This window comes from Orcinus orca, chromosome 2 (genome assembly GCF_937001465.1).
Source record: "Orcinus orca chromosome 2, mOrcOrc1.1, whole genome shotgun sequence".
NCBI lineage: Eukaryota > Metazoa > Chordata > Mammalia > Artiodactyla > Delphinidae > Orcinus > Orcinus orca.
In genome coordinates, this window is record NC_064560.1 from 196,860,905 (window position 1) to 196,873,876 (window position 12,972).

General features: G+C 59.9%; 1 protein-coding gene across 8 annotated transcripts in view; it reads left to right on the plus strand.

The window, feature by feature from the left end:
* Nucleotides 1–12,972, plus strand: part of EVL (Enah/Vasp-like) — a 164,714-nt gene that overhangs the window by 145,329 nt on the left and 6,413 nt on the right. For 7 of the 8 annotated variants that reach the window (XM_033420170.2, XM_012531593.3, XM_049706517.1 and 4 more), the window contains 6 exons: nt 371–426; nt 2,146–2,375; nt 3,127–3,248; nt 6,906–6,966; nt 11,132–11,195; nt 12,820–12,886. In XM_033420170.2, the coding sequence (XP_033276061.1) occupies nt 371–426; nt 2,146–2,375; nt 3,127–3,248; nt 6,906–6,966; nt 11,132–11,195; nt 12,820–12,886 (600 nt within the window). Of the gene's footprint in view, nt 1–370; nt 427–2,145; nt 2,376–3,126; nt 3,249–6,905; nt 6,967–11,131; nt 11,196–12,666; nt 12,887–12,972 lie in introns of those variants that run through there. The other variant, XM_049706518.1, reaches the window with a different exon arrangement.

The following is a 12,972-nucleotide window of genomic DNA, read 5'->3' on the forward strand; positions in this document are numbered from 1 at the left end:
GTTGTTCCAGGAAACTGAGCCAGGTGCGGTAAGAATGGGTGCCCCTGAGGTCGAGTCTGTTGTGGCCATAGGCCCCCAAAAGCTAGGCGAGCTTGTCCAGCCTAGGGGAGAGCCTGGTCTGCCCAGATGTCTTAAGACTCAGCGGCTGCCGGTGCTCCCCTGTGTGAGCCCTGGAGCCAGGGCCTACAACTCTGCCTCTGTAAGCAGGGCGGCAAGCCTAGCAGCCGGAGCCTAGGGTGGGATGAGGCGAGCTCATTGCTGAGCCCCCAGGGGCGCCGGCGAAGCCCAGCTCTGCAGCCTGGGCTCTGACGCAGAGCCGCGCGGTCTCGCCCCAGGAGGTGAGACCCACTCTGCTGTGTTTGCTTTTCAGACAAGTGATGGAGCAGCAGCGCCAGGAGTCTCTAGAGAGAAGAGCCTCAGCCACAGGTGAGAGTGTCCCCTGCCTGTGCCCACTGGCGCCCCTTCACCAGATGGTGCCCAGGGACACACTGGGAACGCTGTGACCAGCTGCTGGTCGCACAGGCCTCAGAGCGTGACAGCCACGCCCGGTGAACGTGGGGAAACGAGGGAACAGAGCACGGGTGCGGGGATTAGCTCAGCTTGGCCCAGCCCTGCCCACGGGCCTCTGGTCCTCCCCCGACTCATCCCCTGAGTAGAGCGTGTCTCAGGCCCTGTACTAAGGGCTGAGGACACAGCGGTGGACGAGGCGGATGCACCCTCTGCCCCAGGGAGCTGACTGTCCAGTCAAGGACACAGACTAATGACCCTGGGTCACCGCGGGGCACATGCAGTTACCAAGTCAGTGCAGGGGTGGAGGCACGTGGAGGGGGCCCCAGCTGCCCTGGGGGTCAGAGAAGACCCCAGGGGAGGGGTGGCTTCAGTCCTGAACAGTGACTGGAGCTCAGCACAGTGAAGCAGAGGGGTTTTCTGGAACAGGGTAATGTTGATTAGTAAGCATGGGACTTCATAACTTACAAAGTACTTTCATGTCCTTTGTTTCACTTAATTCTCTCGAGCCCTGTGAAGTAAGCAGGTGAATGTTTCCCTGTCTTGCTGACGAGGACCCCGGGCCCCAGCTGGTTGCAGAAGCCCCCGCTGGTGGGGATGCTGTCTGGTGCCGCCCCCTCTCAGCTGGGCCGCTGCACCCCTCGGGCTCCTGTCCCGCTCTGCCCCACCCCTGCGTTACTAATGCGGGTCTCACCCTGTCACCGGGTCACCCTTCTCCATCACTCCTGAACAACCTGGGTCCTTGGCACGGGCTCCCGGTGCGCAGGCCCAGTCCCCGCAGACCCACTGCCCTGCACGCTCCCTCCCGCGGCTCCTTCAGTTCCCGCAGGGCCTCCCCCCTCGCGCTCACTCACCCTTCACCAGACGTCACTCCCGCTGTCCTGTCCTGTCCCAGCGCAGTCATTGCTTCCCTGAGGAGGCCTTGCACGGCCTTCTGGTCGGGTTGGGGCGCCTCCTCACAGGCCAGGGCGGCCCACATGCGCCTGCTCTAGGAGGCACTTGACCCCCTGCCGCGGGGACAGTTCTGCCTTCAGCCATGTGATGGGTTTGCTGCTACCAGGCCATGAGCACCGTGAGCAGGGAGCCTGTGGCCACTTGTCCCCAGCACCCTGCACGGGGCCAGGCCTGCAGCAGAGGCTCGGGCGTTGGATGCTGGGTGGGGGACGGGGGACTGCCTAGCACGCAGCAGTGCTCCTGGACAGATGCCCCGGTCTGCCCTGCGACCCGCAGCTGCTTGCTGCTGTCCCCACAGGCCAAGGGGCAGTCACAGCTATATCTTGGGGACTAACAATTGCTGAAGCCTAGGGGGGTGCTAGGAGCTGAGGAGAAACAGAGAAGGAAAATAAGACACAATTCGTGCCACCGAAGAGCTTCTTGTCCCACTGGAAGACCACAGTTGAGCAAGAGAAAGTTAGCATAGCTCAAGGGCTGCTAAGCAAGTATGTGACGCTGGGTCCAGCCCGGCCCCCGAAGTAGGGAGAGACTGGAACAACGCCAGGTGCATCCCGCGGGGGCTTCCTGGAAGAGGCCACCTTGAGCTGTTCCTCATCCCTCAGGGGAGTAGGCTGCCCTCTGTGCCTGCTCCCGGGGAGGCGCCCGCTGGGGGCTGGGCACTCACTGAGCGCACTGTTGTTTCAGGACCCACCCTCCCAGCGGGGCACCCCTCCATTGCAGCTGGCGCCCCCCTCTCGTGTAGCGGGCCTCCACCCCCACCCCCACCCCCTGTCCCGCCTCCACCCACAGGGGCCGCCCCCCCTCCCCCACCCCCCCTGCCAGCCGGAGGAGCCCAGGGCGCCAGCCACGACGAGGGCTCCGTGTCCGGCCTGGCCGCCGCCCTGGCTGGGGCCAAGCTGAGAAGAGTCCCACGGGTAAGTGTCCCGGGCCCTGGCAGACAGGCGGGCGGGTGGGCAGGACGGACCAGGCTGGGGGACGGGTTTCTAACTGGCAGAGGGGCGGGCGGACCCTTTCCCGCCGGCGGGGAGCGCAGCGCCGCCCTCCCCAGCCAGACGGCACCTCCCATCTCCTCAGTCACAGTTACCGGGTTACTGAGACCACTGGAACAGGGCCGCGTGAGAGCCGTAGGTGCCTGCAGTTACGTAACCTGCTGCTAGTCCTTTACAAGCGAGGCAGGGATCTCTGCCCTCGTAGATGAGGAAACCGAGGCGCAGGCACGAGCACTTGTTCAAAGCACGCAGGTCATCAGTTGCGGTTTGGAGTCAGGCCCTGGGTCTCCTGCATTTAAGCCCACCAGCTCCCTCAGGCTCAGCTGGCCCTCCCAGCCTTCCGCAGCGTCCTGGGAGGTGGGGATTCTAGAAGGCCGTACGTGTGGCTGTGGGATTAGGAGCACCTGGGACACAGAACTGTGCCTCCTCCCCCCTCAAGCCACGCTGGCCTTGGCGAGGGTGCTGACCGTGAGCCAGTGAACCTGGGGGTGCCTGCCAACCGTGACCCTCCAGGCCCGGTCGCTCTCTGGACTCCAGCTCTGCCGCCAGCAGGTGGGGTTGGGGGACTAGATGGCCTCGACCTCTTCCAGCACTGCCATCACACGTGGCCCCGTCTCCCCTCGAGTGGCGTCCTGCCACGGACACCAGACCGAAGCGCGCCGTCCTCTCCCCTTAGCCAGAAGATGCGTCCGGAGGCTCCAGTCCCAGCGGGACCTCGAAGTCTGACACCAACCGGGCAAGCAGTGGGGGTGGAGGAGGAGGCCTCATGGAAGAAATGAACAAGCTGCTGGCCAAGAGGTGAGTGCTTAGGCTTCCCCCAGACCCAGCCACTGTCAGGAGCTGCTGCTCCTCGGCAGAAGGGGAAGCCTGCCTGGCCCCAGGACCCACCGTCCCCTGGGTTCAGCCAAGCAGGGGACTGGTCGTCGCGCTTTCCCTTCTCCAGGGCTCAGTCTGAGACGTCAAGCCAAAGGAGTCCTCTGAGGTCTACGTCCTTCCTCATTTCAGTTTAGCAAGTATCGTTGAAACATCTGCCATGTGTCAGCCTTGTCCTGAGCAGAGAGGAATTTGGAGATCATTTCAGAGATCAGTTCTGAGGGAAAATAGCAGTATTCCCAGCGGTGAACGTATGACGAAGGGGCCCGTCTTGTGGGGGCCCTTACGGAGGACTCGGGAGAAGGGGTGCTGAGGTGGTAGGAGCCCAGAGGACGTTACCCCTCAGGGACAGAGCAGCAGTTCCCTCCCCGTCGTGCTCAGCTCTGCGGCCCCCGCCTCCATCCTCACCAGCACATGTGCCTCCAGCTTGCCCAAGGCCATCAGCCTGTCACTATGGCTCTTCGTTGTTCCCCAACTGAATCCCAGGCAGATGGAGAGATCAGACAGCTCCCTCTCAGAAGGGTCGCAAAAGCTTGGGTCTTACTTGTAAATGTGGTGTGGCAGCGGGAATGCCCTGATAGGGTTTCCAGGGCCATGGCTCACCCGGGCACCAGAGGACCCAGGAGTGGGCCTCACCTGTCAGCACGCTCCTTGTTGCCCAAGAAAAGCAACGGCAGGGGCCTTGCTCCCCCGTGACCCCTCCTGCCTTCTCTCAGTCTCCAGGCTCTTCCCGGTGCCCCCATGGCGGCTGACCCCGGGCGAGCGCTTTCTGTGCCGGGTCTTCGGTAAACCCACACGGCACTGCGAGGACACGGGGGAGACAGAGGCCCCCAGAGTGCAGGTAGCTGGTCTGGCACGTCTCGGCGGGGCCGGTCCAGGGCCCTGTGTGCCCAGCAAGGGAGGGCACAGGGGTAGGGGAGCAGCCAGGTGGGTCCACGTGCCGTGACCAGAGGTGAGCCGGCGACTGCGGCCGGACAGTGCAGAGCAGCTCCAGGGAGCCGGGGCGCTTCACGGAGGAGGTTCTGCACGTCCTCTGGGCCGAAGCAGCAGAGGAGAGGTTCCGTGCAGAGGAGCAGCAGAGATGGGTGTGGTGGGTGGAGTTACACTACCTGGAGAGGCTGAGACACGCCCCCCACCCCCCAGAGCCCAGGGCCTGGAGGAGGTAGACCAGGATGCAGGCTAGAGGGGAGAGCCTCGTGTGCACGTGCGTTAGAGTCCATTCCAGAGGGGCCTCGCATAAAAATAGAAGATTCTTTAAAAAAGGAAGTGTTTACACTCTCCCCAAGTCCAACACCAGTGCGTTCCCAGTGACTGCTTGGCCTAGATGGTTTAGACCAAACGGAGAGGAAGTTTCTGAGAACAGGAAAAGGCCGGTGTGCCAGGAGCCAGTGAGTCGCCAGAAGCTGGTGGCAGAGCCGGGCCCACCGAGAGCACTCACCCTGCACGACCGGCAAGGGGCGGCCACGCTGCTCTCTGAAGCCCACCTGGGCGCGCAGGATGCTGGGTGGAGGCTACAAGGAGATGCGCGCGAGGGCTACTTTTTTTTTTTTTTTAAAGAAGATCTCTACTTCCACTTTGTACAGACAGCTAATTCTCTATCTTAATCAGCTTGCGATGCTATAAAAATAAATCAGCATGCATGGCTTATAAACAGAATTTTATTTCTCACAGTTCTAGAGAAGTACAAGACTCCTAGAGAAGTACAAGACCACGGCACTGACCAATGCAGTGTCTGGTGAGAGCCCACCGCCTAGTCCATAAATGGCCATCTCTGCTGTGTCCTCACGTGGTGAAAGGGAGCAGGGAGCTCTCTGGGGTCTCTTTTATTTATTTATTTATTTTTTGGCTAGGGTCTTGTTAAAGCCCTTTTTTTTTTTTTTTTTAATTAGGGTATAGCTGTTTTACAATGTTGTGTTAGTTTCTACTGTACAGCGAAGTGCAGTTCCCAGTGCCATACAGCAGGTTCTTATTAGTTATCTATTTTATACATATTAGTGTTTACGTGTCAATCCCAGCCTCCCAGTTCATCCCACCCCCACTTCTCCCCTTGGTGTCCATACGTTTGTCCTCTACGTCTTTGTCTCTGTTTCTGCCTTGCAAACAGGTTCATCTGTACCATTTTTCTAGATTCCGCATATATGCGTTAAGATACGCTATTTGTTTTCCTCTTTCTGACTTACCTCACTCCGTATGACGGTCTCTAGGTCCGTCCGTGTCTCTACAAATGACCCCATTTCGTTCCTTTTCATTAGGACTTCTTTTTCTTATCTGTCAAACAGGCATAGTAACAGAGCTTAGCTGATCAAAGGTCCTTGCGGAGTCGCTGCCTCCTCAGTTGCTGAGGCCTGTCCCGGCAGTGGACCAGGCGGGGGAACCGTGTCGCTGGGAGCTGCTCGATGCCGAGCGTGTCCACAGACACTCAGCCCAGGGAATCTTCACAGGCCTGGAGGGGCCTGGTCTGCTGGGTATCCTTAGAAGATTAAACGCAGGCTCTGGGTAGGAGCAGAACGTCACGGGCGCGGTGGCAGTAGCAGGCCAGGCAGGAGCTGGTGGTGCTTGCACGCAGCGTTGGGAGTGAAGACGGGCCAGACAGCCCAGAAACAAAGTACAGAGCCAGAAGTGAGCAGACCCACTGTCACGAGGAAGAAGTCGGGCATGAGTCCCGGGCTTCTGGGAAGGGCCATAGGTGGATGGGATGAGAAGATGAGGAAGGAGCCCCCTGTGGCCGGTCCCTAGACGGGGACAGGCAGCCGGTGGCCCTCACCCCTGCCAGGCCAGCTTCCCTCCTGACAGCCAGCTACCTCGTGAGCTCCGAGAGCTTTGTTTGTGTCCTGGCGGCTTCACTGGGTTGAGAGCCCCCAGGGCCGGATCTTTGGAGAGTAGGAAGGGGTATGTGTGTAGATTTGGGAATTAGCCAGAGGTAGGCCACCACTGAGGCCGGAGAAGAGCAGCGAGTTCTCAGTGTCTGAGAAGGGGGCTCATCCCTGCGGGGAGGTGCGCGCCGTGACTAGAGGGCGTCTCTTGGGTTCTTTCCTTCCTGAGCACGTGCCGCTCTTCGTGGTGTCCAGGTCGGGGAGGACATGGCTGCTGAGCTCTGAGGTGGGAGGAGCTTTAGGGCGATAGGGAAAGGCTTCCTCCTCCGTCCCGCAGGCGGCCTGCAGACGGGATGCCCCCAGGCTGACCTGTGGCGGGGGCAGCTCTCCTGCCCCTCGTGGCCAGGCCTTGAGCGTCCTGGGAGGACAGCGGCCACCCGGCCGAGCCCAGGTCCCCCGGGACCTGGACAGGGTGCGGACCAACCTCCTCGGCCTTCAGGTGCTGTAGACAGAGATGGGGTGCCCCCCACCCCACCACCCAGACCAGTTTTGTGTCCAGGGTCCTGGGGCCAGCACAGAAGGCCTGGACACTCACCCGGGCATCGCCATGGGCCAGATGGGTGCCTGGACAAGTCATCTCCTTCACACGAAACAGGGGTCACACCCCAGCAAGGAGTCTCTGAGGACCAAGCTGTGTCCACACAGAGGCAACGTCTGCTCTGTGTGGAAACCTTTAGGGCTGATTGTATCTTCTCCCTCCTTGTGTTAGGAGAAAAGCAGCCTCCCAGACAGACAAGCCGGCTGATAAAAAGGAAGACGAAAGCCAAACGGTAAGCGCACCCCACGGCCAGCCCACCCCGGCTTCCCCAGAGGTGTGAATGGACCGGGCCTGCGGGACACCGTGTTGGGACATACACGCGGTAGATACTTCGCTGGGTGATTTGTAGGAGAGCGGGGGGACAGGGGTGACAAGAGGGACAGGAGGGGGTGGCGCAGGGGGACAGGGCCTGTGGGCGCTCATGTCCGTCCCCGCTGCACCGGGTGGCAGGCCTGTGCTCACTGAGCATCTAGCAGACACTGCTCTGCTTTGGAGCTCTCAGCCTCTCAGGGAAGGCAGCTAAGAGGCAGAGAAGCAGGACCCGCCTGGGAGCGCCTTGAGGGAAGGGCCTGGAGGCTGGGGAGCTCAGAGGGGCAGCAGACAGATCTCAAGGGACTCGGGGGGTTGGAGAGTACAGTCGCAGTAGGCAGTGTCTGCTTGAAGACCAGGGCAGTTATTATTTTCAAATTATTCCTGTTCTTGAAAGGCTTCACTTGAGTCCGTGGATTCCAGCAAGAGCCGCAGGGGAGCTGGGCAGAGGAACCCAGCGCTCTGGCTCTTGTCCTGAGGGGGTCCTGGAGCCTAGTCTGTCCACACAGGTTCCAGGCTCCCGCCGTCACTAGGGTGGCTAACACTCTTTCCCTCTGTGTTAAGCTTTCCCTGTAAAAATAGACTCCTACTGAAACGGCTAAGTTTAGACCTTAACTACAGATGGCATACAGGTTGGATCTCGGTGGCAGGAGACAGAAGAAATATTACAACCACCAGGCGCCAGGGTACCGTGCCACCCCCGTCAGCAGGGCGAGGCTTACCGGGTGTGACCCCCGGGCTCCAGCCTTGCCAGCGGCCCTCCCTTCCCCTGGTCCCCCCGCCTGGCACATGCGGTCCCCTCGGCCCCAGCAGCTAACTCCTCCTCAGCTGCACTTCTCTGTGCAAACAGTACTCCCTGAGAAACAGGCTCCCGACCTCCAGGCTAGTAAGGCTCTCTGCTACGTGGACCCCGGGCCCCTCTCCCCACCATGCTTCTCCTCTGCCCTTAGCACACACATTTCTGCTTGTTCAGACTCGCTCGTTCCTGCTGAATCGTGAGCCCTGTGAGGACCAGGCGTGCATATTCCACTGTTCCCATGCCTTGCACAGAGTATGGAGTTCATCCAGCTAACTCCCCACTAATTTCTCAAACTGCAGAGGCCTGTCTGGCCAGGAGCCCAGGAATAATTACAGGTCTCCAAAGGCGCCGGCCAGTTCCCGCCATCACAGCTCCAGCCCCGGTACCCAACCTCCCTCCTCCCTGGTCTCTAGGAAGAGTGTGTTTCAAATCCCAGGGACCCAGGAGAAATCTTTGACCCCAAGGGTAGAGTTTTCTTCCTCTGACTCCCCTTTTTCTTTTCTTTCCTTTCCTTTTTTAAGAAGCCTCCTGGTCACTGGGAGTTCTGTTTGCCTTGGTCCCCCGCAGTCAGGAGGCCCTGCCCGCCCGGGAGCAGCCTCTTCCAGGGCAAGGGCTAGGGCAGTTCCACACACCAGAGCAGGTGCCGCGTGGACGGAGACACTGGAGACTGGCTTTTCTTCTTTCTTTTTTCTCTTTTCTTTTTTGTTTTTTTGGCCACGCTGTGCAGTTGGCGGGATCTGAGTTCCCCGCCCAGGGATTGAACCCGGGCCCTCAGCAGTGAGAGCACCGAATCCTAACCACTGGACCGCCAGGAATTCCCTGGCTTTTCTTTTTTATACTTTTCAGTGTTTTCCAGATCCTCTTCATTGAACATGTACTAGGTTTATAATTAATGAGAAACAAATAAGCATTAGTTAAAGAAGGAAAACACCCCAAATGTGGAGTCAGATGTGGCTCAGGCGGGCGCTCTGCCGCTTGCCGGCCACAGGCCAGTTATGTCACTGCTCGAAGGACGTGTTCCATGGCATGAAAACACAGCCCCCAGGCGCTGGGCCGGCAGCCTCGGGGCAGGGGTGTGGGCGCGGCGGAGCCCCGTGCGCTGGGAGCGAGGATTCTTGTTAACTGTTTCTGAAATAATAATAGGATGACACAAAACAACTTACTGATTTTTTTCAGTTACTCTGACTTCACCCATAATGGCTTTCATTCTTGCCTGTTTCCTCTGGGCCCTGGTCCCCACGCATACATGTGGATTTATATAGTTTCATTTATTCCACTCTCTCTTTAAACCAGAGCGCTCAGGAGACTTGGCCTGAGACCCACGCCTAGCACATTCTTTTGCCCCTGGACCAGCAACTCCGGGGTTCATTCAGTCACCACGCAGATACAGGGTGGGGGGTTCCTGATAGGTCTGATAGGTGCCAGGTCTGCTCTCGGCGCGGGGACCAGGTGTGAGCAGCCGTGGTCCTGGCTCTCACAGGCTCGCATTAGGTGGAGCAGGCGTGGCGGGTCCTGATTGGAGCGCTGAGCCTGGAGTCCTGGCCCTGGAGGTGGCCGTGAGCGTCCGAGAGCCCTCACCCCAAGGCTCGGATGGACCAGATGGGAAGCAGAGTTGACGTGGGCAGTGGCAGAAGGCGATTCTTGGCTTTGGTCAGCATTATGCTAGTTCTGTCTCGTCAGGTCGGCTGGCTGTCTCTGGTCAAAAGCTCCGGGTAGGGCGTCCCTGGTGGCGCAGCGGTTGAGAGTCCGCCTGCCGATGCAGGGGACACGGGTTCATGCCCCGGTCCGGGACGATCCCACATGCCACGGAGCAGCTGGGCCCGTGAGCCATGGCCGCTGAGCCTGTGCATCCAGAGCCTGTGCTCCGCAACGGGAGAGGCCACAACAGTGAGAGGCCCGCATACCGCAAAAAAAAAAAAAAAAAAAAAAAAAAAAAAAAAAAAAAGCTCCAGGTAGCAGCTGTATGTGTTTTGCTTGAGAAAAATGGAGGAATTATGATTACTTAATAAATGCTATTTTCCTAAGAGTGTAGAATCTTTCCAAAATATGTGCGATAATAAACGTCAGCTTGTGTTACTGCTGCATTACTCACCTCCATTACAAGTGTCGCCACAGACTTATTCCACGGGCAGAGCAGACACGCACGGGCCGCCTTCGTGGGGCCCCGCTGGGAGCCAGGCATGGGGATCCTGGGTGGATAGGACCATGGCCTCTGTGCTCAAGGGAGGACACAATAAACTGACTGCTGACAAAGAAAAGTGCTGAGGACAGAGACGGAGCACCAGGGCCCTGAGCCCTGCGAGAGCTCCCAGGACAGGCAGCATCTTCCCCGAGCTCTGAGAGGAGCGGGCGTGCAGGACAGAGACACGCAGCAGCCGTGTCTGGGGGATGGTGGGGCGCACGGACGAGCGGCCGGAGGCTCAGGGCTCCGCCTGGCCCACTAGTCAGCAACATTGATGAACCCGTAGCCTGGTTGGGCTAAAGATAACCTTCAGAGCATTCTGAATTCTTTTTTTCTTTTTTAATTTTTGGCCGCATTGGGCCTTTTTTGCTGCGCGAGGGCTTTCTTCTCTAGTTGTGGGAGCAGGGGCTACTCTTCATTGCGGTGCACAGGCTTCTCACTGCGGTGGCTTCTCTTGTGGCACACAGGCTCTAGAGCTCAGGCTCAGTAGTTGTGGCTCACGGGCTCTAGAGTGCAGCCTCAGTAGTTGTGGCGCACGGGCTTAGTTGTTCCGCGGCATGTGGGATCTTCCTGGACCAGGGCTCAAACCCGTGTGCCCTGCATTGGCAGGCGGATTCTTAACCCCTGCGCCACCAGGGAAGCCCCTACATTCTAAATTCTTAGCGCTTCCTCCTCTCCTGTGAAAGAGAAGTGAAGCGCCGGGGTCTCTAGGACTCAGGCTGTGTCCGTGCCCAGCCTTGACCAGCAGGGCTGACCGGAAGCGGGCTCCTCCCAGGGCTGCGGAAGGGTCCCGGTGGACAAGGGGTGGCAGCGCCTCGTGAGGGACAGTGAGTCTGTGGGCAGCGCCGGGCCCGGGGTCCAGGCCACGTTCACTGTGTCCCCCTGCAGCCTTCTCCTCCCTGACTTCCGTGGGGTGGACCACCTCCCCACCGCGACCTGGGGTTTTCATTGGTGAATCGTATTTGTTGTTTCACTGATTATAAAAATAATATATGTTCGTTGGCTAATTTGGAAAACTGAGGTTTTCTAGATGACCTGGCCCAAAGGTCCCCCACCCAGCCGGCCTTTTAAGCAGGCCGACAGCAGAGCCTTTCTCTTCCATTTCAGGAAGAGCCGAGCACCTCTCCATCTCCGGGGACCCGAGCAGCCAGCCAGCCCCCCAACTCCTCAGGTAAGGCGCACCGCCCTGCCGGCGCCAGCACTGGGTCTTAGCACAGGAGGGGCTCTTACAGGAAGGCAATCTGATCCCCCTGCCTCACTTTACGGTGAGCAGAGAGGCTGCGCTGGTGGGGGGCTCCCCGCCATCTTCGCGGCCTCCACGCCGAGCCTGAGCAGGGGCACCCTGGAGGAAAGACCGCCCAGTCTAAGCCTCGCGTCTCCCAGCCGGTCTGCCAGCACCTACCGAGTGGTGTGGGAGACCGTGCCCTGGGGCTCAGGTTCCCGGCCTTGGGCCCATGCTCCGAAGAGGGGCACGTAAATGTCACGTTCCTGCGCCCTGCAAAACGCCAGCTGTGACCCATGTTACAGTGATTAGCAGTGAGTCTCGCTCGCTGAGAAGTCAACCAGACAAGGCGGTCCTGAACCCCGCGCAGAAATCCCCCAGTCTGAGCTGTGGAGCGGGGGTTGCGATTAGAAGAGTGCCTTGAGGCTCTACGGTGGGAAGAAGCCACCGCAGTCAGTCACTCGTCCAGCGTTTCAGTGTCTGCTCTGAGCCAGGCCTGTGCTCCTGAGCACATGGTGCGGTGCAGGCTTGGGAGAGCCGGAGGGGAAATAGCGCCCCCGCCCCAGCCGGCGGAGGGAAGCTCTTGCCAGGGGCTGGCTGCTCGCTGGGGCACGGCTCTGCCCCGCATGGGCCTAGTGTCCTGACTCTGTTGGTGCATCTGCCTCCCTTGCGAGGCTGTGGTCTGTGTGCTCTCCTTCTCAGGCAGTGCCACCACAGTTCTTGGTGAGTGACTGCATGAACAGCTCACGTCCTGGTGGATGGGTTGTTCCCAGTCTAGGAGGTTGAGGCTCAGTGTGTTTAAATGGCTTCCTCCAGGCTGCATGCCTGGACCCTGGACGTGGTCCCAGCTCTCGGACCTGCCCTGCAGGCCCAGCGTGGGCCCGTCGGCCTGCACAGTCTCCAGGCTCAGCTCAGAGTGGTTGGCCCCCTGCTGCCCCAGGGGTTTTTCCTTCTGCCTCTCTGCTCATCCTGCAAAGTCAGTGAATTCTGTCCAGCTCAACAAATCTCTTGAAGTAAAGTGAGATGTAGTTTAACACCAGTTAAAAAAGAAAAAGGAAAGACAAATCAACTTTGAAGCCCAGGCTGGGAAAGAACCAGCTGCAGTGTCGGGGGAGAAAGCAAGGAGTCAGGGGACAGGGGATGCACGTGGGTCGTGGGCCTGGCCCCTGAAGGCGAACGTGGACCCCGGGCTGCCCGGAGAGTGTCCTGGTGGGGGGCCTCCTGTGCCCTGCTCGGCCCACTGCTGGAGTCCCCGGTCGCCTCTGGAAGTCGTAGTTAAGAGGTTCCCTGACCAGCTGGCTCACGTTCCAAGGACAGACCCAGTCATGGTGAGAGGGCTCAAAGCCAGGCCACAAGGTCAACCGAGTCGAGGGAACAGAGGCTCATGTCCTGAGCGGGGGGAGACGCCGGGTGACAGCAGGGCCGCCTGGGCCAAAGGGGACTGGAATAAGGAGCCGGGTCTCAGCTGTGACAGGGGAGCACGGGTGGGCCTCCTGCCCGGGACGCTGTGGGATGGGGGCCACTGAGCGCCCTCCCAGCTCTGAGGCGCTTCATCCATGACGTGAACCGACAGAGGCCGGCCGGAAGCCCTGGGAGCGGAGCAGCTCGGCGGAGAAGCCCGTGTCCTCCTTGCTGTCCAGGTGAGCTGCCCCGGGAAGGCTGGCCCTGCGCCCGGGTCGGTGGGCCCAGGCGGGCGATGGCGCCAACTCACGTCTCTGTTCCATTC